The sequence below is a fragment of the Vipera berus genome, assembly GCF_964194415.1.
Source record: "Vipera berus genome assembly, chromosome: 3".
NCBI classification, from domain to species: Eukaryota; Metazoa; Chordata; class Lepidosauria; order Squamata; family Viperidae; genus Vipera; species Vipera berus.
In genome coordinates, this window is record NC_138204.1 from 114,807,999 (window position 1) to 114,834,565 (window position 26,567).

The 26,567-nt window shown below is 36.2% G+C and overlaps 1 protein-coding gene across 1 annotated transcript; it reads left to right on the plus strand.

The window, feature by feature from the left end:
- Positions 1–626: 626 nt before the first annotated feature.
- Positions 627–26,205, plus strand: TADA1 (transcriptional adaptor 1). Its single transcript, XM_081322149.1, has 8 exons — positions 627–889; positions 5,922–6,013; positions 6,399–6,464; positions 15,318–15,415; positions 20,985–21,194; positions 22,830–22,981; positions 23,981–24,143; positions 25,219–26,205. The coding sequence occupies exons 1-8, from the start codon at positions 816–818 to the stop codon at positions 25,369–25,371; spliced, it is 1,008 nt and encodes a 335-aa protein (XP_081178275.1). The 5' UTR covers positions 627–815; the 3' UTR covers positions 25,372–26,205.
- The last annotated feature ends 362 nt before the right edge of the window (positions 26,206–26,567 follow it).

Below are 26,567 nucleotides of genomic sequence, written 5' to 3' on the forward strand. Positions count from 1 at the left end.
GAGGTCTAACCAAAGAACTTGAATCAAGTATTTAGGATTGCAAGTAAAATTGCTATTATTTTTAATTGTTTTGAACTAAACTAAACCCAGATTGTTGGGGGCAATTAAGCTGACTTTGTAATAATGCCGCTTGGGGTGTGTGAAAGCCCTAATAAGCAGGCATATACATAGAATGAAGGCTACTGCTAAGCTTGTAAGCCGCCCTGAGTCTTCGGAGAAGGGCGGGATATAAATGGAATTAAAATAAAAATAACACTCTTTCGGCCCACAAATAAATGAACCGTGAAAGCGACCAGCGCCATCGCGTCACGCTAGAGAAGGGGGAGATGGCATGGCACGGCTTTCCCCCTTTCTTAAAGGAAATCTTGAATGAATTGCAAGCGTTGAGATCACGATGGACGAAGCAATGCGAAGCCACTTGTTAGAAAGTCTCATTCGCCAACACCGTTCCTGGATTCAGTCCTACTGGCATGCGCTATTCTGTCTGCTCTTAAAAAAAAATCGCGTGAGCAAAGTTTACGGCTGCAATCCGATTGGTAAAGATACCGAACGGCTTCCAGAATGAAGTGTGTTTTTTTTAAAGTTAGCATCTAATAGGATCTGGTGATCACAGTTATTCACGTGATCTAATTTTAACTCGGTTGGAGTCATTCTGGCCTCGGAGAGACTTCAGTCTCTTTCCAGTTACGCCGCCCTACGGCCAGGAGTTGCGAAACAAAGAATCAAATTAAGCGGTGAGAATTGATACTGAGGTTGACGCGGCCTCGCGGGCAGTAAAATGAGAGCGGGCGGGTGCAACCTGCAAAGAGCCTGTCATGGCGACTTACGTGAGCGAGCTGGAGGTGGCCAAGAAAAACCTGAGCGAAGCTTTGGGCGAAAATGTAAAGCAGTAAGTGAGCATCAGGCGCCTTTCTTTTTTTTTCCCCGCGTCGTTTCTTCGTTAAGCCGTATTTTTGCAGCAGAGGCCTAGTTGGCCCTGCGAAGCATCGGTCTCGATTTTCTCTGCACCGGGTGTTTTTTTAAGCTCGAGCATAAGTGGATGCCCAATCAGCCCTCTACTCTCCGTATATAAACCTATTGCCCTTTTCGAACAATATTTTTCTACTTTTCATTTCATTTTTCCTCAGAAACGAATAGGCAGGCCTTATTTCAACCTGCTCGGCAATACAAATATTCCTTCCCGCCCTTCCACGAAATGTTGATAAGGAAGGATGGAAGATCCTGCTGCTCATAGGTGGTAGAAACTAGTCATTAAGGTACCGCATCCGATTCTTTAGGCTTTCAGTTATTCAAGACATCAGAATCATAATTTTAACTGGGACGTATGTAGCGACTCTCAAGGGCTTCACAAATTCTCAAAGGTGATTTTGTGCACCTTGGAGCGTGATATACAGTCACGTGCGCATTAATTTAAAGGTTTTAAATATATGTAGAATCGCTGCCTAAAAATTACTGCACCCACATTTACAGAAATATCTACCTAATTCTGCAAAGCAGCAAAAATACTATATACCCTGGAAGTAATTCAGCCGCTTATTTCTGGGTAGACATATGAAGGCTTGTCTTTAAAATATCACAAGTTTCTAGTTTCCTGCAATAAATTAATGCAACTTGATTTTTAGAGGTCAGGCCCAAATAAGCCACTAGGGTTTAATGCATGTACAAAAATAAACAAGCCAGCTATTTGTAATAGGCCAATATTAATCCTCCATATTTTAAAACATTGGGTTTTTTTAGTGTGTAATTTAAATTAAATATCAGAAATGCCTGAAAAACTCTATAGAAACAAAAAATTATGTTTTGTATGTGTGCCTGTGAGTTAGTGTTAACTCCTGGGTACTACCTAGATTAGTTAGTCCCAGCAGTTTTCTGGGAAAGATTTCAGGAATATTTTGCCTCCTTCCTAGGGCTGAGAGAGAATGACTAGCCTAAAGTCATCCAGTTGACTGTATGACTGAGGTAGAATTAGAACTCACAGCTTCCCAATTGCTAGCCTGGTGTCTTCACCACTACACCAAATTAACTCTAGAAATAGTGTACAGGAATTAAAATGTTGGCTTAATTTCGTCTATCACTGTTTAGCAATATTAATTCACTTGATGAATGAATTTCTCTTTATTTATGATGTCCCACATAATATAATATCCTTTTTCACCACTATAATTGTATTAAATTGTACGAGAGGTACAACAGACAAAATGAAACAAAATAATATATTTAAAATTTTTATTTTATTTATATTAATATATTTTAACAAAAGCCACAATGAGAATGCCACTCTCAGCCATCCTCCTCATTTGCCCACAACCAGTACTAGAGAAATGGGCACTTGGGAGAACCAGTGTGGGGTAAGTGGATAGAAAGTTTGGCCTTTTATATGTCAATCTTGAAAAATGATAGAATTCTGAGCTTCAGAAAAGGAGAAAAGGATCCAAAAGCTACATAGCAGTCATAGATACCTGGGAAGATTCTAAGGTAGATTATATAGCAATTGAGGTCTAAACCCTTCAAAACTGTATCGGTGTAGATTTATCAAAAACACATTTTAAAAGGTTATTTCATAGTTTAATTCAGTATGACTACTTTTTCAGTGACTATTCAAAGTAACAACAACACTGAAGGTGGGGGATTTAAGAGCAGTCCTCAAAGTTGTGCTTGTTGCAGCATCCCTACAGTCACATGATTGCAATCAGATGTTTAGTGACTGTCTTGTGATTATTACATTATAGCGATCTGCAGTTATTGTTTCCTACAAGCAGAGTCAATGGGGAGTCTGGCAGGAAGTCAAAAGTTGCTCCGACTCATGCTTCTTTTTCACCTATCTATGCTGTGGACCCATGGCACTGGACCCATGGAACCGTCTATGGCACCTGTGCATCTGCTGATGCTGCAGAACCCCTGTCCATGGCACACCCACGCAGCTGCTGGTCTGCTTGCCTGTGACTCCCGAATGAACCGAATGATACTCAGATTGCAACAGAAGCTGGGACTCTAAGATTGGCGTTGTTGTTAAGTGATGCAGTCACATGACATGTTTTCCAACCGCCTTGCTCAGCAACAGAAATTCTGGTCCCAGTTGCTGGTATACCCTGAAATTAACTGTGTCTCAATTTTAACACAGCATCTAATAAAAAAAATGAGCATGCTAGCTTAATATAGGCTGCATAACAGGGCAATGTGATGGCTGTATAACTGCTCAGAAATCATACGTCATGCATTCTCATCAAATTGAACTGAGGTATCAAGTAACATGCCGTACATTCAATCCTAAATTCCATATACCTCAACGTATTTTAATGATTTGGTGGTGGACAGTGGGGAGTAGATGGGCAGAATGCTTATTAGATTTGCAATTAACATAAAATGGAATTAAATATTTGAATATCCTTGAAGAAGGAATAATTTTGAACAATCTTGACAAGTTAGAGAAATGGGTAAAATAGTAACATTTTAACAAAAACAGTGAAACTATTTCATAAGCAGCATCCTGTGTAGTATAGAATGTACAATCCCTGTCTTAATAATACTTTTGAAAAAAAATTGCAATAAAATTTGATTGAAAACTGATTAAAATTGTAATGTAGTTGCAAAAAAGTAAATTGAATTTTGGACTGCATCATACAAATATAATTGCCAAAATATAGTTCTACTTATGTTACAATCATTTGCTGTACACTGCCCAGAGACACTATGAATTTTTTCTTTTTGGGATACTAATTTGTCATTTTCCATCTCTGCTTTGTAGAGAGTATTTTGTCTTGGTAACTTAATTGCCAGTTTCACTGTATTATTTTGCAGTTTTTATGCTTCTTCAGTATTTCAGTGATATATCGTGATACAATTAACTATTATTTTAAATACATTATTTTAAAATTTCAAAAGAGTAAAAGCTGTGTTAGTCTATGGTGATTTAAAAAAAAGAGTTGGAAAAATTGCTATCAGATTCCTGATCATTCCCTATCTTATAAATAAAGGGAGTGAAGAAAACTATGTAGGAGGAGGAGAAAACAGTATTAGATAGTTATGGCCAGCAGGCATGGAAATATTTGCTGGGCAACTAGGTAGTCGGGTCTTTTAACCATTTTTTGAAAGGCTGGTCTGCATTACAAACCTTAACTGGCTTAATTATCATAACCACTACCCTCTTCCATGCCCTCTTTTTGAGGGGCTTTGTGTATCCCAACAGAGAATCTTGGTCAATCCTAGGGTTCCAATGAAAAAAATCTATCATTTTTTAATTAACAAATAGGCTCACCTGAATTGATATTTTCACAATCAAGGAAACATTTATTTTTAAATTGGCACTGCAACTGATTTCCAAAAAAGGATCTTTTCAGCAAACAGCAGGCATTATGATTAACCAGAAGTAGAATTCAGATGCAATTCAAAATTCACAGAACTTGGAACATTTTCACTGATGTGAACATAAGTTGATGAAATGACATGTTATGCTTCATTTTAGGGGGATCTGGGCGGTAGCATTCAAGATCTTTGAATAAAACATTTTATCAATATTGCTATTCAGTTGTTTGTACATGAAATACAAATGTAGATGTTCTCCTGTGAATTCTTTTGTCATATATGTAATTTCTTTTGCAGTGGAGTTCTCAAACTTCTTAATTCCCCCCCCCCCAAGATATAGGATATTTTTAAAGGCAGAATTTGAGCTCCCCCTGTTGATTATTTAGCTGTACAGTACTTTTATACCAGTAGTCACCTAAGATTTTTACCCAAATGTCCAGATTCCAAATAGCAAAACAGTATATTGGTGAACTATTCATCCTTGGCTTCAACTTTTACTTAAAAAAATCAGTGAAAAGGTAGACTGTCACTGGAGGACATACTTTTAAAGTGTTTTCAAAGTGTTTTAAATTGTTTTAAGATAGAGGCAAAAGAAGTTCCCTAATACAGAATGAGGAATTCTCATCCTCAAAACTTCCAGCTCATCAGTGTCTTCACATTGGATGGTCTGGTCTCCCTTTTAACTTTCACTTTCATCTCTGTTTTTTAAATCCTGCTTGACAGAGTGCAGAGGGTTATAATCATAAAACATCATGTCTCTTACCAGGTCTACTGTCCTTTATGATTTCCTTCATCTGTTAGTATTGTCCAATAAACTCATTCTTATCCTGAACTAATGTTCAGTTACAGTTAAAAGCAGTCTGTTGTTTTTAGGGCCAATGACAGGAAAACATAACAAATATGATCCTCCACATTCTGAATATTATTCATGCACAGAATATATTTCTCTATCAAATCTAGAAATATATAGCTAAGGTTCTGAAAAGTTCCAAGTTGTGCATGCTCATTTAATAAATACCTGACCCTTTCCCCTGTTTGAACTGGGTAACAAAAGATTTACTACCAAGGATAAAAGTAGAACATAATCCACATTTTACTTTTTGTGAAATAAGCTCCAATAATTTTTTAAGGTACTGTAACTGGAATATGTTGGGTGATAGTACTTTGTTACCTTAAGATAGGTGGGGCAAACTGCACTCTCCAGATTACCTTTATACTGTCTTTTTTGCTAAGATTTTATAGTCCTTTCTGGCTAACTGAAGGTGGAAAACAGATAAAAAGTATAGTGTGGGCCCTAACATAGATGTATCACTATAAAAAAATCCCAATATCTAAACCCAACTTTACAATATTTAATGTGGCCCCACTCATATGTTGGTCCTTAGCCTTCCATACACTCTTGGCCATCAAAAGATTACCTATCCCTGTCTTAGGACCAGATGAACTGTAACCTCAAATCTATTGGTTGCGATTGAGATTCTGCTCATTAAATATTTTCTTGCAATTATAAGAATTCTGTGAAACTATGATATCCTCTCATAAAGCAACTAGAGAGGAAAAAGATAATTTTTAAAAGGATAAATACATTATTGATAATTCATTATTGATATCTTGCATAGGTACTGGGCTAATTTGAAACTATGGTTTAAGCAAAAAATCAGCAAAGAAGAATTTGATTTGGAAGCTCGGAGACTTCTCACTCAAGACAGTGGTATGAAAATAAACTCTGAATTCTTCAGTTTCAAATGTCTAGGGATTAATTATAATGCTTTGAAATATACAGTATCTCAATTATATTTAGTTACTAAAAAGTGGACTATAGGAACTATGAGACAATTTTTTTAGCCTTGAAGAGTTTATCATGCATCATAATACTTAATACTGTACAAGAATTTACTATAGTAAAAGTTACCCTTGAAGAATGTTTAGATGATAAAAGCTGAAAATCTTAAGTTGCTGAATTAGGAGCCTGGTATTGGACTTGAAAAATGCTATTATATCTTCTGTGCAAATTTATGAAGTTAATGCAAATTTATGTTTCCTAATAAAAATTATTGTCATAATTGTAATGCAGATCATGTCTTTTATTTTGGCAGTCCATTTTCACAATGACTTCTTGCTAGCTATTCTTACGCGATGTCAGATCTTGGTTTCTGCACCAGGTAAGCCACTAATTATTTTGCATCTGGATTGAGAGACCAGTAGTGTGTTTCACTTATGGTAATTCTAATGTTCATTTCATGCTGTATGAGTATTGGTTCACATTTTAAAAAGTTCATCTGTATCATTTTAAGATATTCAAGCTTTATAGTGCTTTTTCACTTTCCAGAAATTGCTCAGTTGTCAGTGTCATTTTTTTCACATGTATTTTGGATTTTAAGATGGAAATGGGAACAAACAATGCTCTCATTATTAAATTTTACCCACGTATCCCACATTATCTTAAAACAGAAATTTCAGACTATTTTTTCAGGTTGGACTCAGCTCAGGGTGAGAATAGAAGCAGTTTCTATTCTAGATATCTCCCATTCTGATTTCCAGTCTCAGTTCCCCAAAATATAAAGATGGGCCAGAAAAATCTGGTTGCCCCTTCTGGTAACATAAGAGCCTTTTGTGGCCCCCTGGCCTATGAAAATACTGAATTGCAGCCCCCGACTCTTCCCAGTTTTTTTATTTCTTTTATAAGAGTATAGACCTTCTGAATACAGTTACTTAGCGCTACACATGACACATCTGTTGCAATGGCTGTCTTCAAATTACTGACTTGAACTTCTGTTAAAGCAAAAAACCAACTGGAACAGGGATTGAAGCTATAGAAGATATTCATGTGTCCTGCTTAATACGGTGAACAGGCTGATTAGTAAGTTCGACAAGATGAATATATTGGTCTTGTTTCCTTGGATCTCTCAGAAAAAAAGCGGAAAGCTGAATAAACATGTAGAAACATAACATTATATCTAAAGTTACAGACATGTTAAAAAGGACACTCCATTGAAATGTTTGACTTTTTCAACATATTTCCAGGTCTTTGAACATATCAATTGACTACTTTTTTTGTACTCCTTTGTGTAATTAAAATAAACATAAATTCAAATTTTGCATGTAGAAAAAAAGTATACCCCATCTTTATCATTACCTCAGATGCCTGAAATTAGAATCAGGTCAGGGCTAATGAGTAGAACATAGTTAAAGAATATCCAGGAGGAACCTGTTTTACTGAAACCTCCAACATTTAGTTTGATTTACTCTTTGTTTCTGAAGGGTGTGGTATTACCATGGCCAAATTGAAAAGAGCTCTCTGAAGCCTTCAGTATCTGGGAAGGGATTTAAAAAGATTGCCAAACAATTGGTCACCAATCATTCCACTGTCCAGAAAATCAACTACAAGTATAAAAGATTTCAAACAACTGCCAACTTGACTTAAAAGTCTCTTAAGAACTCTAGAATTTCATCACAAGATCTACAGATAGCTCTCTTTACTATTGATGTCAAAGTGCATGAGTCTACCATTAGAAAGAAGTGTAAATTATATCTACATGGGAGGTGTACCAGGAAGAAACCTTTGTTGTCCAGAAACAGCATCAGGACAAGTATAGGTAGTCCTTGACAGACCCCAATTGAGCCCAAAATTTATGTTGCTAAGTGAGACATTTGTTAAGTGGGTTTTCTTCTTTTTACAACTTTGCTGGGCACAATTGTTAAGTGAGTCACTGCAGATGTTAAATTAGTAACATGGTTGTTGTGTGAATCTGGCTTCCCCATTGACTTTGCTTGTCAGAAGGTCAGAAAAGGTGATCCCATCATTGCAACCATCATAAGTATGAATCAATTGCCAAGCACCTGAATTTTGATCACATGACCATAGACATGGTTGCAATGGTTGTAAGTGTGAAAAATGGTCATAAGTTACTTTTTCCCAGTGCCGTTGTAACTTTGAACAGTCAGTAAAGGAACTGTTGTAAGTCGAGAGCTACCTGTATAAGGTTTGCTGTAGATCTAGCAAAGATCAGGAATGATGAGGCAAAATTACAGTTATTTGCCAGTAATTTTTAAAGACATGTTTGGCAAAAACCAAAGACCAGAAGAACCTGCTAACAGCTATAAAACGTGGTGGAAATATTATGGTTTGAGGCTGCTTTGCTGCATGATGATCTTGGCAGTTCACTATCAAAGAATCTACTACAAATTCTTCATTGTACTACAGGGTGTTGGAAGATAATGTGAGACTTTCTGCTAGAAGGTTGAAGCTTATTGGAAAGGGGACCTTGCAACATGACAATGACCTCAACATTCTGTTAAATCCATCAAGGAATGGCTGGGGGGGGGTGTTTCTAGAATGGCTAAATTAAAGCCTGGATCTAAATCTCATTAAGTTGCTAGGGGTCCTTTGAAATGTGCTGTGCATGCAAAAAACTCCTGAGACATCACATAGTTGAAAACAAAATTCAGCATGAAGTCGAGGTGTTATTCTTGCCAAAGGGGACAGAACCAATTATTAGAGCCAAGGGTGTACTTCTTTTTTCTACAGAAGAAAATAGAATATCCGTTTATTTTTGTTGAATAAATTATTGAAAGTCAGTTTTCTCCTAAATGCCACTGAAGATGTTACCTAGCCTGGTAGTGAAATGTTTGGAAACTAACCCACAAGCCCGGAGGACGAACCTTTACCCTCATCCTACACCCGAGCTATATATATTTGCTACTATTGCAAGTCAATTTTCATACTTTCTGTCAATTAGTCATATACTGCTTGAATAAAGATAAAATAGCATATGTTCACATATGTTAAAAAGAAACAAACTTTACACGGGGTGAACTTACTTGTTCACATGACTATATACAATATAAGCTCTCACTTAAGTGTAGGTGGTCTTCAGGCCTCTGGCATGAAACCAACACTATTTTTTAAAAAAATATATATCACAAGACTGTAATATGAGAATGTGTAGAAAAAAGGAAGCCATACTTGCATAGTTTCCACATAAGAGCACTATCAGTCCCTTGAAATTGCTTTGTCAGCTTCTAGTGTAACTGACACACCCATTTTAGCTCTAGGTGGAAGGTAACAGTGGGCATGCCATACCAAAGTGATATTGCCCAACTCACGCTACACCTTTAGTACACAAAGAGGCTGCTAGATTAGGCTATTGCAACTGTTGTATCACAGGCATGTGTAACCCAGAGTCAGAAATTTCCAGGTAGAACTTTGAAATGATATGATTTCCATACAAAGATTTTCAGTGTGGTGCTAATGATTTAATACAGATAATGTTTATATAATTACACACAATATATTCATCTTAGTGTCTGTATAAGGTGAATAAGTGCTTTGCAAGAGACGCTCCATTTAGGAGCAGGGGAAGCTATTCTGAAGACATATTTGGCAAAAACCTGAGAGAATTTGCAGTACAACCTCCATAGAGCAAAACTTCATTTTCCAGTTGTCCTAGGAATCTTTTTTTTTATTTAGAACATTTATGCCCTCTTAGAGCAAAACCCTTCTAAAGATGAACTCTAGTAACCTCTGTAACTGGAACCATTTTTGAAACATACCAAAATAAAAAAGATAGATCCAGGTTACAATTCAGAACCAACATAAGAAAATGTGGTTTTGAGGAACCCAAAGTCCAGTGTGCAGCTAGATTACTAAAAAAATAGAACGTTGCGAATAATATCTTACCTTATGTGTCTGAAGAAGGTAAGAAATTCAAATGCTTCATTTTAATGTTGTCTTACAAAGAAAGGCCATGAGGAAAAATCATAATAATCCTAAAGAATATAATACTATGTATGATCTGATAAGAAGAATTTTCTGGAAAACTTGAAAAGTAGTAATTCTAAAGAAATTGGGTGAGTTAGCTATAGTAGTCATAGTGACTGGCATATGGATTTGTATCATCCTACCTGCTGCAGTCCCTCCTCACAAATATCAGACAATTCCCAGGTCATGCTAAAAGTGGCTTGCTTCTATTCTAAGAGTGTATTCAGAACTGTATAATTATTCAGAGCTAATTTGTTATATTGATTAAAAAAAATTGGGACAGGATTCAAATCCATCCTCAGGCAAAGGGAGCTAACTATGGCCCAGTCATTCTCTTTCAGCCCAATCTACTTCACAGGTTGGTGAGAGAAAAACTGAAAGAAGGAATGCTTTGCCTACAGCCTTGAGATCAAGAGGGAAAGGCAGGATATAAATCATGAGAAGCCTTTTATGAATGAATGAAAATATTTTAAGATTTAAGGTGTTGGTACTTACCTTTAAAGCCCTACATGGCCTAGGCCCAGGCTGGCGACCCCCAGGGGGAGGGCCTTCTCTGTGGGAGCACCAGCCCTGTGGAACCAATTTCCCCTTGAGCTCCGGATGGCCCTGGATCTCCGGTCCTTTCGCCTTAAAACATTCCTTTTCCATCAGGCTGACCTGGACTGACAGGGATTTTAAAAATGTTTTTAACTTATTATTGGGGCTGCTAGTTTAATTCTTTTTTTTAACTTTTGTATTATTGTATTTTTATTGTTGTTAGCCGCCCTGAGTCCTTCGGGAGATAGGGCGGCATATAAGTCCCAAAAATAAATAAATAAAAATAAAGCAAAACAACTGAATAATATATTTATTTAATTTCATCAAAAAGGTACTAAAAGAAAAGACCAAAATTATTCATGTACTAAGTTTGTTTTTGAAGAGCCAACTCTGATTTGTATTACTCTAATATCTTAAAACTAATAATTTATTTCTAAAACTTGCATTATTTCTCATAGAAGTCATGGAGAATTAGGTATCTAGCTTCAGAAGACGAGAGGTAGTGCTCCAGTAATTCCGTAATAAAAATGCTACTCATGTATCACTCATTCTTTATTGTTAATTTTTACTGTTCACCTTTGGTGAAAAGGCATGTAATACAAATTTTCTACCTCTGCCTCACATCTAAATGTGTGGTTCCTTTCAGGTAATGCTAAACATCAAACATTGTGTCCTTAATGAATAAATTATATAGAAATGTATCTTCTGAAATTAGGAAACAGTTGATGTCTGGGAATGCTATATTAATTTGTATGACTGTTTTTGAGTCTCACTAGAATAAGGATTAAAGATGCATGAGAAGTATAAAATTCTCTACTCACACTAGTTATCTGATCATGAATGTTATCCCTTGGCAGTGTGCATTTTTTGTACTACTATAGTTCACAATGGACAGACAGCTCACTAGAAATCCAGTACGAAAACTTGATACAAACTATAAAGGATACACTAAATACGAACAGATGGTTTATTTCATCCTTAAGGGGGGGTGACCCACAAAGAAAACGATGCATTTTTTTTCAAAAATGAAAATTAAGCTATTGGATCTGAGAGAGTTTATATTTTGGGGGGGTATGAGTAGCACTATTTTGCCAGTTGTATTCATCTGGAATAAATGATGTTTTTATGCAGCCAAATTGTAATATTCTTCATTAAGTACTGGAAGAGAAAACAGTGTTGTTGTTAAATATCTGCTTTACATGTGGAGGTTCCCCTTTGCTACCCCCCCCGCCCCCCCAATCCCTGTCATCTTGAAACTTTCTGCCTCCATCATAGGCAGAAGGTTTGAATAAACCTCTGCTCCATAACAATAAAAATGGCAATCTACAGTGTAAATATTTGAAGGCTGTTTAGTACGAGGCTTTTGCAATCCACAACATCTTATTGAGACTTTCAATGATGTTGCTGCTACCTTTTCAAGTGTATTACTGCAATCATGCACCATAAAATTTATTTAAGCGTACAATAGATGAATATTTCTGGAGCCTGCAAGATATTTTGCTGTCTTTGATAGTTTTTAAATATTGGTTCTGATACTGCCTCTCTATATGGATTGTTGTCTTTGCCAAGGACAAATGATAAAGGCTATTTCAATATCTGTGGACTAACTGAATTAGCAAATAGGGAGTATATTGTTACGTAAAAGAATTGTTGCTGATTTCCTAATTGCTCAGTTGGGAAAGAGAAATCTCATATGTCTATCCTTTACTTCCTTAGCCTTCTGATTCTAAATTAACCTTATTTATGATATTTCTAGAGATTAAGATGCTGATGGGAGCACGCTCATTTTTCCCAAGACTAACAGATATAGAATATTGGAGTTAGCAGTACCTAAGAAATGCTAATACATTCGTTGCACAACACAAACCTTTACTGGGAAAAGAATCAAAACTATAAAAGTCTCTCTATGACTGAATTGTATACGAAGCTATATATTAGGGGACTTGACTTTCCAGCTTTTACTTGCCTACAGAGCTTATTGGGTGACCCTGGGCCACCTGTCTGATCAACTGAATTCTTAGCATTTTCCTGGGGATAAAAAGGGGAGATACACCAATATATGGGATCTTGAGCTGTCAGACAAAAGCTAGCTACCATATAAATATGATAAATAGTAACACATAGTAAGGCATAATGATATCTGAAAATCCAAATCAGATGAGAATAGGAGGTTGCTGGAAGATTTTGCTTTTAGACCTTATAGGGGTGTGTGTAATTGGGAAAAATAAGGGGAAGGAGATTTATAAATACTACTTTGAATTCCTGAATGTACATTTTGTGTGTTCTAAGGATTTCATGAAAAACGCGCTAGAATATCTCTGCATTTTCTCTGTATACATGCATGTAATGTTGGCTTAACAAATATGCAACCTGTTCTGCTTCAAAATCCTCTATTTTCTATTGAGAAATAAGATAGATCTAAACTTACTGGCTGGTTTCCTTTCTTTTTGAGGCTATTGGTCGTATTTATTATTATTTTTGGCTGGGAGAACAGTTTTCCTCTCTTCTGGCTCCTCCCACTCCCCCCAATAGATTCTCTCTCATGCTGGGTCTCTGATTTCTCAGGAGATCTGCAGCTCCTCCTACTAATTATCACCTCAAGAACAATCCTGGCCTATCCTTGAACCTGAATCCAACCCATCCAAAGTACACCAGCCAACATTGTTCAGTACTATAACAGCAGTGTCTTCAAAGGCTAGCACTGTCTAGATCACAGGTTGCTGGCTGTTCCTCTAGAAAGTACTTCTTTTTCTTCCCAGAGATTTGTTTTCCAAAACACTGGTTTCCCTTTGACAGCTTGGCACCCCCACTTTCTCCTATGGGATCTTCTGATGGGCTTTACCCTTAGTAGAACAAAGAGTTTGGTTGCGTGGGCTACTATCATGGCAGATTCACCAAGACATATATATGGCTTCTTTGAGCTGTTGAGATAATTTATATGTTATATATATATATATATATATATATATATATATATATATATATATATATATATATATATATATATATATATATATATATATATATATATATATATATATTTGTGTGTGTGTGTGTGTGTGTGTGTGTATGTCTATATATATGTGTGTGTGTATATATAATATATAATATAATATAATATATAATATAATAATAATAATATAATATAATATAATATAATATAATAATATAATATAATAAATATAATATAATATAATATAATATAATATAATATAATATAATATAATATAATATAATATAATATAATCCTGCCTATATATTAGATTAAGGATAATAAACATTATTAAAATATTGTCCTATATTAAAATAAAGTTTTAAGAACTTCTGCTGTAAGCTAAATTTCTTCCTCAGCATTTCCACAGAGGGAATTTCCTTTATTATTTGAATTGAACAAGGATTTTTAACTGCAGTATATTTTTAGAAGATTAATCACCTGAATTATACACAGTATTTCAGTGCTGTCACCCCATAGATTTATATAAAGATGTTTGCAATTTTATTGATTCTTTTGGAATTCTTTGCTTTCACTTTAGCTACCTGAAAGTGGCTCAAACTTGGCACTCTCATTGCTTTGCCTTAATTGTGTTTATGAATAGGAAAGCACCAATCCGTAATGTCTTATTTTCTTATCTGGGAAGTACCGCAGCCCCAAAGAAGGCAGACTATAATAAGCCTGTTCTGTTACAGCTGGATTTTGGACTTTCATCCAAATGTGTATTTTTTTCTTTTTTCTTTTACTTCTTAATATTTTTATAAATAACTCAGGGTGATGAACATATCTACTTCCTACTCTGATTTTCCCCACAACAACAATCCTGTGTGGTGAGTCGGGTGCAGTGAAAGTGACTGGCCTGACATCACCCAGGTGGCTTTCACGGCTAGACTAGACCAAACTGGGACTAGCACTCACAGTCTCCTGGTTTCTAACTGCCTGGTCCCTTAGCCACCAGTGCAGAGTAATTGCTTATTGTACTTAGCAGAATTGCATTGAAAGAGGAAGGAGGATGGTTGTTAATTACAGCGATCATTTCCCAAGTTTTCCGTTAGATAATCTGAATCTGATTTTATTTGTAATTTTACTTATCGATAAATTTCCTTACTGCATTTAATTAATTCTTAGTTAGCTATATTTTCTATATCTTGCTTTTTAGTTCAGGATCAAAGTGGCATATATAGCTCAAGGCAGCCAACAACACCCCTGTAAGTAGGCTGGGCTGAGACAGTGACTGGCCCAAAGTCACCCAGTGAGGTTCGATGACTTGAGGATGAACTAGAACCTGGCTCTCCCCAGTGGATCAAATCAAGAAAAGCTGTTTTATAATTGCTATTTTGTTTGTAGGTATTATGGTCACTTACTAGGCCCCCTAATATAAATAATAGGATATATTTTAAAGGTTTACTGAAGAATGCAGCCTAAAATACATTACTTTAGAGAGCTACTCGTGCTGCTGATTTTTTAAATTTTACTTGGTCATTAGCTCTGTCGGATAGAAAACATGTTAAATACAGTTTAAAATGTCACTGTTGAGTCATCTGGAATGAAAATGAGAATATCTAACTTAACAGTAAGATAAGATAAGAAAATGGGTAGGTGATGATTAAGAGAGATGGCTTGCGAAATGGAAACAGCTAAGATATACTTCAATTGGGGAGGGCACGATTTGGCAATGTACTAATTATAAAACTTTTATGTTTTTCTCTTGTTTCTTAATTTCAGAAGGTGCTGGCTCTCTGCCTTGGACAGGAGGTTCTGCACCAAAACCTGGCAAGCCTAAAGGGAAAAAAAAGTTTTCTTCGGTTCGGCAGAAGTTCGACGTAAGTTATTCTTATGAGAATTGGAAACTCACAGTGCAGCTCCATTTCAGGGTCCTTGTTATCACACCAGAATGCCTTGGTAGAGCAGTGGGCTAATGCCTCCTGAAGTAACACCAGCTGCCTGCAATTAGTGCAGGTTCGAGTCCCACCAGGCTCAAGGTTGACTCAGCCTTCCATCCTTCCGAGGTAGGTAAAATGAGGACCCAGATTGTTGGGGGCAATAAGCTGACTTTGTAAAAATGCCGCTTGGGGGGGGGGGGCGAAAGCCCTAATAAGCAGGCATATACATAGAATGAAGGCTATTGCTAAGCACATTGATTTGTGCTTCTTAGATTGTAAGCTGCCCTGAGTCTTTGGAGGAGGGCGGGATATAAATGGGATTAAAAAAAAAAGAATACCTGGTACACCCACAAGCATTTGTTACACTTTCCAATCTTCCCCCTTTGCCAGCACAGAGTAGAGTATGGGAAAGCATGGGTAATTCAGTACATTGGTTCTAATTTGGGCAAAAGCCACATAGCCCATGTGCAATGATGCCCTATAGGTTGTAGCACAAGCAGGAAATATTTGCATACCTTTAGTTCTCTGATTTAATGTAAGTCACTGAAAGACTTTCAGAAAAATGTGAAAGATTTTTACAGTGGTCTGAACGGTGATTAAAAAAAAGATAAGGAAGGAAGATGGCATTAAAACTGAGACTTGTTTTATCCCATGCAAATGTTCATGACGGCATATAAACCTAAATGAATGGCAATAAAATTAGCAAAATGTGTAGCTTTAGTGGGAACAGATAGAATAATCTAACAAGCACTAACATTTGCAAAAAGTAAAGTGATTTTAACCAAAACTTGCAAATGCTTTTAAAATGTGATGAGAGCTAGATGATAATTTTGGGCGGGGAGTTGCAGAACATTATTACTTCAAAGTTCCAGGTTTTTTCCATCGTGGTTTCTCTTGATTAATCTACGAATGATGTCTTCCAGAATTTAGGGTAGAATGGAATGAATTCCCTTCATTTTTTTCAGATCTAGACTAGGATCCATAGATTGCAATTAAGACATTGTAATGGGCAGTACACTTTAAAATTGGGGCTGCTGAAGTAGGGGAGACCTTCTGAGTGGGCAGGTAAGAAAAAAGAAAAACGGATCTCTTGAATCAAACTTGACTCTTAGTGGGCTGCATAGACTTGTCCATTGGGCAGTGGCAATCATATGGATGCTGGTTGCCCACGCCTTCTTGGAGCAGTCTAGGTTGGTTGAATTCTGTACCACAGAGGATAGTGGACAGGACAGCAAACGTATTCCTTTCCTGCCCACTTTTTTGGCTTGTTTGTTGTATTTTATTTATTTATTTATTTTATTTTAATTCCATTTATATCCCGCCCTTCTCCGAAGACTCAGGGCGGCTTACAAGCTTAGCAGTAGCCTTCATTCTATGTATATGCCTGCTTATTAGGGCTTTCGGGGGGCCCCAAGCGGCATTATTACAAAGTCAGCTTATTGCCCCCAACAATCTGGGTCCTCATTTTACCTACCTCGGAAGGATGGAAGGCTGAGTCAACCTTGAGCCTGGTGGGATGCGAACCTGCACTAATTGCAGGCAGCTGCTGTTACTTAAGGAGGCATTAGCCCACTGCTCCACCAAGGCTGGTGGAGCTAGGAAGGTTGTCTAATCACTTTGATCCATTTCAAAACTGCTTAGACAACACCCTTGTGAAGCAGGGCCCTTCCCTTTGGTGAGAACAGTGCAAGCTTTAGAGAGAGCAGAAGTAACTCACAATTAACCCATAGACTAAACCGGCTTATCTCTAAAGGGGGACCTTAGAAGGATTAGGTGATTAGTTGACTACAGACAACTTGTCTCCCATTGAGATAAAATAGAGAGGAGGGAGACAGAGGCCTTCCTTTTGAATCTCTCCCCCAGCACAGCAGCTGGCAGTAGAGGAGGAAAGAAAGGCATATAAACATACACAAGTGCCCCCAACTTCCCTGGTGAATTCTTTCAAGGCACAGGAAGGAATCAAATCGATAAGACTTCAAGGTTGTTAAAGGTACCATCACAGGATGTAAGCTGTTCCAAGTAGAGCTGCCTTTTACGATGGACTGTTGGTGATTTTGTCGGTTCCAATGGTGCTCCAGGGAATTTTGGGATTGCACCCAAGGTGCCTACTACTGTTAACACTATCTTTGCTTTCTTTGACCACAGTTGGATCTACTCCTATTTGCAGGTCTTTGTAGTTTGTGATTTTATCCATCCTTTCTCTTCTATTCTGCTTGTCTCCAGTTACTGCAACATCCACTATCCAGACTTTTAGTCTTTTGGATTAATAGTTATTAAGTCTGGGGTGTTTTGTTGTCAATCTGAATTTTTTAAAGTCCCAGAGCACTTCTTCATTTTCTATAACTTTGTCTGTTTTGTGCTCTCACTAGTTCTTGTTTGCAGGCAAATGGTATTTCTTGCAGATACTCCAGTGCATCATTGTTGCTAGTTTGTCATGCTGTTATTTACAATCAGTCTATCTTCTGGCAGCACCTGATGACTATTATGAGTATTTTATAGCCCAAAGCCCCAAATATGGTAAATATATCATTTCTTTGTGTTTCTATAATTGTATAAAATATTTAAGTTTTACTAGTTTGGTAGGGAATGGCTATGGAAAAGGAATTGGGCACTAAAGTAGCATTCATAATGATTTTTCATCAGGCTGACCTGGACTGACAGGGATTTTTAAAATGTTTTTAACTTATTATTGGGGCTGCTAGTTTAATTCTTTTTTTAACTTTTGTATTATTGTATTTTTATTGTTGTTAGCCGCCCTGAGTCCTTCAGGAGATAGGGCGGCATATAAGTCCCAAAAATAAATAAAAAAATAAATTTTATTTATTTATTTATAATTTATTTGCCACCTATTTCATCAGAGATGATTCTGATTTAATTATTTCTGCTATCTCAGTTTCAAGGCATTTAAACCATTATCATAAAGGGTAGAAACTGAATTTTAATTATTGTTTCAGATTTTTTTTAGTGAAGATAATAAAAAAATCTCCCTAGTCCAGATTAGCATCATGGGGGTACTGTAATGAAATCTAATATAAAAATGATTATTTTTTTTAACTTTAGGCCGTAGCTGAGTGATAATCGGTACATACGAATGATATAACATTTTCCTATTTACAAATTTGTTAGTTTATCAAAATATAAAATACAAAGGAAAATAAAAATAATGGGAAAATAGGGGAAGGGGGGAAAAAGGAAAGGAAAGAGAAAATGTGAGGTAGAGGAGAAAAAGAAAAGAAAAGGCGTTGACTTCCGACTCTCTAGCACAATAAAATATAGCAATATTACATGCTCAACTTCTTACTTTTACATATTAGTGTATACTAGCCATTTCTATAGCAACTAAACTGGCAAAACCAAAATCAGAGTTTCCCTTTTTTCTATCACAAGCACAAAATCCAGAAACAATTTAGATATATTCTTCAGATAAAGCAATCAATTTAATCATCTCTGCTTTTTCTTCCTTGCTGTGGATGTGTGTGTGTGTATGTATGTATGTATATATATACACACACACACATACACACACAGATACATATACAGGCACACACATGCAAACACACATATAATGTTTGCACTTATTAATCTTTATACACTATCATCATTTATATTAACAAAATTCACTATATTCTTTATTCGTTCAGATTCTTTAATCTTAAAGGGGAAAAACACTTAACATTCGTTTTAAAACACTAATTTTTTCTTTAAAAACATTTTTATATTCAATAAGTTCTAGTACATCTTTTTTCAACTTCCTATTAACATACATACTTTAAAATTCACTTTCAGTAATATTTTACAAGCTTTACAAATTACTTAATTATATATAAAAGAAAAAAACAAATTCAAACCTTCTTTATAAGCACAAACAAAACACAAAACTACATAGATCAGACATGTCAAACTCAGGATGTCACGTGACGTTGTGCAACGTATTGGGACAGTTTTGCCATTGCCAGCAATGGGGTGGGCGCAGCTTCCGGATGATGCGTCCGGCCCGCGGGCTGGCAGTTTGACACCCCTGAGATAGATCAAACCAAGAAAAATCCAACTAATTCCAATTAACTTATTAAGTTTAAGTCACTCCCAACGCTAAACTTTTCTTTAAGAATATAACATCAGTAAATTCTAATACAGCTTTTTAAAACTTCCTCTTAATATACATACTTTCAAATATACTTTCAACAATATTTTTAAAGCTTTAGGAATTACTTAAACATTATACAGTATATAAAGAAAAATGCACTTTCATTAAAGCCCACTTTACATTAAAACTTATAAATACATATAAATATAAAACTTATAAAACATATATATCAGACTGATAAAAATCCATCCTAATTCCAATTTACTCATTAAGTTTAAGTCATTCTTTCCAGCTTATCTTCATAAAATAAAATGTCTATAGAGTAATTATAAACTTCTCTTTTTCTCAAGGATTTCTCAAACTTATTATTAGTATGCATAAAGAAAAAATCCCAAACTTTCCCTCTTAAAAGTTGCAGATTTTCTTGGTACTCTTCTTTCAATTGTGTTGTGAGGTTTATACTTAAATTATCACAATAAAGTTTGATGTCAGGTTTGTATTCCAAAATTGCAGTTGAGTGCTTTGCATTGTGAGCTGCTTGTGAAATTACTCAGTGGTTTGGTAATTTTCTACACATAATTGCATCTCTGAAGCAATTTGGGTAGTTTTTATAGCATTCTTAGAACACAGTTGATCTATAAAGAATTTTTCAAACACACCTTTGATGATTTGCTTAAGTCCATGCACCATCTTCCTAGCTCCGTCTTGTGGTCAAAGAGTAGATTTTTTGTAAGTTATTTAAGAATTGCTGACCAATCAGAATTCATAAAAATCAGAAAGTTTTAGCCCCCCTCCCCCATATCAAAGCAGACCAACCTACAAATTACTTAAAAACATTAAAATAAAATTCACAACTTTCTCCATCAAAGTTAAAAAAAAAAGATACCCGATGCTTCCTTATTTTAGCTTGCCTTCAGTAGCCCTCTTTTTTGTCATTTAACAATAAAGAAGGCCGCCAAATGGCTCATCTTGAAAAAGGAATAACAGGCTGTGACTGAAGAGACCGTCTTTTAGTTTAAGAAAGATGATAATCCCTAAAAGTGATTAAGAAATGAAAGGCACAACTTGTCTGTTTGAAAAGTAAAGTCCAAAATGGCTGCTTTTTCAACAACAAAATGATAGGAGCTCTGCCCCCTCAGCTGTTCGCCAACTCACTCCGAAGCACAGCTGCTGAAGCTACCTTGCAGACCGTTGCTGTATGGAGGATCTTGTGGGGTGATTCTGGAACTCTTCCTAACCCAGGAGAGTCATATAAACTGAAGGAAAGGCAATTCCTTCTGTTAGTAAATTGAAAAAGGGACAGTCCAAAGGGAGTCCCAGGGAGCCCTCCCTGGGCGTATTGTCAGTTGGCCATCTTTACCGGAAGTCACAACATTTTGACTCTAAATGTTGTTGTTTAGATAATGGAACCTTTTTTTTTTACAGCACCGGTTCCAGCCCCAGAATCCCTTGTCTGGAGCTCAGCAGTTTGTGGCGAAAGATCACCAGGAAGATGATGACCTGAAGCTTTGTTCACACACAATGATGCTTCCCACTTGGAGCCAGCTCGAGGGAAGGATGATTGTCACTGCTTATGAGCATGACTTGGATAATGTCACTGAAGAAGCAGTTACGGTTGTTGTCTATGCCGTAGAGGTGAGATTACACACAATGACAATTTTAGTCATGAATACTCAAGATACCTTGTGTATGATGTGAAGTTCAGCACTGATTATCTGCCTTTCTAAAAATAGGCGTAAAAAGAATATCCATATTACAAGAAAACCGAAAACTATTTTATCAGCTTATTAATATTAATTTGGGGGATTATTTTTCCACATATGGCCAAGATTGAATACTTTCTTCTTGTAAGTATGTGTAGACAAAGTAAGATTGTGCTATTTAAGGAACAAAAGTATGGGCTAACCTAAGTTTGATTTGCCTGTCTGTTTTCTTAGGAAATTTTATTTTTGCTTTTAAAGAAAGCTTTTGTTTTTGTCACTTTGTGCTTTATCTGAAGTTCAGTTGAGCTTGAATAGACAAGCTCTTTTCCCCTATGGCTTCTTTATTTTGTGATTTATTTCCTCTTATTTACAATTCAGAATCTTCGAGAAGGACAGTGCCTTATGTAAGCTTTTATAAGGACTTTTTTTAGTTTATTTATTAGATGGCTGGCTTAGAGTCACTCAGCTGGTTTTCATACCTAAGTCAGGATTAAAACTCAATCTCCTGGTTGTTAGGCCAACACCTTAACCACTATGTCAGATTGGTTCTCTTATAACAACACTCTGGAGAATGCAGAATCCAAAAAAAATGTGCAATGATGTCTTCATTTGTGTTGCTCACCTGTCTTTTCTATTCATATGTGAAATGTACAGTTTGAAGGGGCCAATCTAACTTTTTCATCAAAATGAATAATTCTGGAAAATTGCTTCAAGGACTTTTGGAAATGACCCTGGAGGCTAAGAAGGAGATGACAGACTGTGTTGCTGGTGTAGCACCTCTTGATGTTCAGACCAGAACCTTGATGTCACCTCTCTTCTTTTATTCTTGAAAGAAACAAATAGGAATAAAGAGCTGTGGCCCTTCTTAATTCTCACTTGTTTCCGGGTGCAGGAGTTAGTAATTTTGACTCTTAGAATTTCTGACAACATAATCTTACTAAATTATTGGCCTTACCAATGTAGGCTTCCCACAAATGAATACAATCTGCAAAACACAGATTTTGTCTGTGTTTTTTTGATTGCAGGATTCAGACAAATTTAATCCACAAATATTATTTCTATATTTAGTTCTTTGCAATATCTTTAATTAGCTCCTCGCAGGCAGAAGTTGTTGCTAGCTGGACATTTGACAGAATCAACTTTTTGAGTCAACTTGAGTACCTCATTGACTATAGATGGGTCTTATAGATCTAAGGCAGGGGTAGGCAACCTTGGCTCTTTTATGACTCATGGGCTTCAACTCCCAGAATTCTTGAGTCAGCTATGCTGAAGCCCATGAGTCATAAAAGAGCCGAGGTTGCCTACCCCTGATCTAAGGGAACAAGATGTGTGTCCAGAGGTTAAATGAGAGCAAGCCATCATCTAAATAAAGGGCTTTCACAGTGGAGCTATACCTGGGGATAGGCAAGGATTCCAGATTGATGACCAGAAGCAAGGGGGAATCCACGCAGTGGCCTTTATGTTGCAATCTTCATAGTATAAGCATTAGATAATATGCTTGGCAACACTGTATACTTCAGGAGGTTGTTTTTTTGCAAGCAATAAATAGATATTTCTTTCTCTGTAGAAGCATCTTAAGGATATCCTTAGCTCTGTAATATCAAGACGAAAGGCTTACCGTGTGAAGGACGGTCACTTCAAATATGCCTTTGGAAGCAATGTCAATCCACAGCCGTATCTGAAGAATAGTGTCATTGCTTACAATAACTTAACTGAGTGGTAAGGATTTGCTTAATACTAATACTAATAAGAGAGAAGTTGAGAATATGAAACTTACCTTTTAACAGAAATAACTACATATCCTAATATTCAGAGGTTTTGAAAAAAAATGAGAAATTGACCAGTCTAGGCATTACTTACTAAGAAACAAATTTTCTGGGACCGTATTTATTGGGAAACAAATAGTCATGCAGGTAATATAAAAGGTGAACCATAGATTTAAATCTAGTTCTGCTGCAATATTTTGTATATTAATGTTACAGTTGCTCTTTGTTTTTGGGTTTGTAAAACTTTTGTTATACATTTGTGCTCTTGGACCAAGTATTATCACACGTTACATATCATAAAGAGCCTGGTGGTACAGGCTCTTTTTCAGGACAACTCTGCCCACAGTCTGGAGTTTGATCCTGATGGGCCTGAGGTTGACTCAGGCTTCCATCCTTCTAAGGTCGGTAAAATGAGGACCCAGATTGTTGGGGGCAATATGCTGACTGTGTAAACTGCTTAGAGAGGGCTGTAAAACACTATGGAGCAGTATAAAAGTCTAAGTGCTATTGCCTTTGAATTGTATAATCATGAAGAAAAGTTATGCCTCTCCTGAATTTCCTATCTTTTAATTTTTCTATTATTTATTTTAGATCATTTGGTTTTGTGCATAGATAAAGAACCACAACCTAGATTATCCCTAACCTTCATACCATTTTGATAATTGTAAATATTTTCATAGTGTGCATAATATGTGCTTTAGGTTTTGTTGAAAAAAATACTATCACTAAATGCCACTCCAAAGTTTCATTTTTATCCACATGTAGCTTAATCTTGTACAACATTATTCAGACCAGAAGTTGCGCATGACCTTCAAGTAACTTGCTGGGGGCTATGTGCCAATTCACGCTTCTGATATTCAGAAGAGAATCTGAGCCAGTAGTGGGAAGAAGAACAAAAGTGGACTCTTCTTTTTCCCAAATCCATTTTTCTCCCACTTGTTCCTTTTCCTAGCCCTCCTACCTGCTTGGCTCCCCCACCTGGTCAAAATCTTGCTTCCCATCTGCCACCTGATGATGCAGAACAACAAGCAGCCCTCCTTTTGGCCTGTTCTGGGGACACCTCACCAGCAACTCTGTCCCCAGTGAACATGTATGATCTCTTTGAGGCACTGCAGGTAACTTTCACAGATTACGTATTTCAATTTCAGTTGGTGCTCTCCTGATGGAGATGTTGTTCGACAAAGAAGTTACTACCAAATAATGGGGGGATAGGAAAGAATATCCAGAGAGAAAATAAATAGCTTGCTTTCTATTTGTTCTTAAATGTGTATGCTGCCACATTTTTAGATTCATGGTGTCTTACAAGAACATAACACAGTGAATTGTCTAGAAGTAACATAACTTTAATCTGAATAAGAATATAATTCAATTCAAATTTGTTAATCACATTTTGAAAACAGATAACTAATTGATAAACAATATTCCGGATACCTCTGATATTCTTCACTTAGCTAGTTTTTTTAAAATATAAATTTCAGGTTTTACTGGAAGAGAGAAATTTTCAAACTTAGTTATACTGATATTCATATTGTATAATGTCTCCATGATATTTGTATATATTACAAATGTATTACAATTAAATCCAAATTATGAACTGTAAAGAAATGCGGATACATTTCTTGAAAAATTAAGTCATGTTATGCAAAGCATCTACCATACTCTGCTCCTCAAAATGATGTAAAATATGTATCTATACCAGCGAACTCCATTTGTATCCACAGATGCAAGTATAAAATGTTCTTGAAAGACTGGTGTAATACTCTATATTGTTTGGCCCAATAAAGTAAATGTGATTATTTTGAGGCTAATATGGAAAATTATAGCACCGATCTCCCCCTGTAACATTGCCTATCAATTATACAGTTACTCCACTACAGCTCCTGATGCTTGTTTTGTATGCTCTAAATAATTTCCCTTCTTTTTCCTCTGGGCAGTTAACCAATGTCTCACTGAGATCAGATGAGCCTGAGGAAGCAAGTGAGAAAGATTCATTGATTTGCTTGAAATGCTTCTGTGTTAATAGTAATATTAGATATCCAAAATGCTCATCTGTTTCCCCCCCCCAATCTGTTTATTGCAAGGGTATATGCTGTACATCTATGAACATATGATCACTAGTTTCAATTTGTGAATGTGGACATTTAAGATAATAATTTGTGGCTGGTAAGATTTTCACTTGTGTACTTGCAGATCCACCGGGAAGTGGTCCCTGCCCATACTGTTTATGCCCTCAACATTGAAAGGATCATCCTCAAACTCTGGCATCCAAACCACGAGGAGCTTCAGCAAGACAAAATCCATCGGCAGATGTTGGCTGCAAAGGAAGGCCTCCTAATGTGCTAAGCCTGTTTCAAGTGCTGACTTTGGGGCTGGCATTTTGACTTTAGAATCTCAACATTTGCGTTATTTTATGAGCGCTTCCAGGCAGAAGCGTGAACATGTTTCCCATGGAAATATGACTCAAACTGAAGAGTATTAAAGGGTAAAACGACTACTTTGCTGATAACTTTCAACAAACTGAATATCATTAATTCTGGAAATCTTTCTGTTCCACTGGAAAATGGATGTTGCAGCAAAAACCACATTTTTGTTTTTATTCTGTCCTTAATATATAAGATGATGCTCTTGTCAATATTTGCACGACAAAGATAGAGTTCCTACAGTTGCCATATATGTAGGCCATCTAAGCTACTGCTTTAGGTTGTTTTTACAAACATATACCTGTACATTGTAAATATACTGCACAAAGCTTTGTTTTGTTGGTAATTGTTTTGTATAATTTGGGTTTATTACATATTGGGAGAAGTCCTGATTCATTAAAATAAACTGTTGCAAGACAATTTTCATTATAAAAATAATTTGTTTTTTTTTCTGTACAAAAACAGCAATATTTAATCTGTGAAAAGACCTTAAAATATATACTTATCTTTTAAAGTATGTTTTGCCTCTCTGAAAGTCAAAAATAACCAAGTTGTTTGCTTAGTTATCCTTCAACAGGATTCATAACTTTAAAAGTGAACTTCCTTCACCCTATGTAATGTTTCACAGCAGAAATACAGAATAGAGATTTTTTTTTATTTGTGATTCAGCAGTATTTTGCAATATATCTAAATGAAGTAAAGACTTGCCAAACGGAATGGTGAAAAGTTCCTTAGCCACAAATGATAGCTTCACAAAACCCAGAACTAGTTAGGGTTGTACCATAGGAAGCCTGTTTTTTGTTCTGCAGATCTGTCGAGAGGGTGCCTGAGTCTCCAGTGCAAAGAAAAATTTCCACTAGCAAATAAATAATAGAAATAAATCAAAAAAGCTGTTTGATTTTACAAAGCTCTGGCACAGTGAAGATCGCAGCAGAAGAACATTCATCTTGAATCTGTTGGTCATTTCCTTCAGTGAAAGTGAGAAGGGGGGAAGGAATTATTGCCATACAGAATAATTTGAATGTGTTCTGTACTAAAGGGACTTAGAAGAAATAACAGGGAAGGCAATTTGTTGTCAATTCTAAAGAAAGAGTGCGAACACATCCAATAAATGAACTT

Bases quoted from the DNA above. Each gene is read 5' to 3' on its own strand.
- TADA1 (XM_081322149.1), top strand. From the start codon at position 816: ATGGCGACTTACGTGAGCGAGCTGGAGGTGGCCAAGAAAAACCTGAGC. The intron at 15,416-20,984 runs GTAAGTTATTCT...TTTTTTTTACAG, and splicing joins CGGTTCGGCAGAAGTTCGAC to CACCGGTTCCAGCCCCAGAA. The intron at 21,195-22,829 runs GTGAGATTACAC...CTTTCTCTGTAG, and splicing joins TTGTTGTCTATGCCGTAGAG to AAGCATCTTAAGGATATCCT.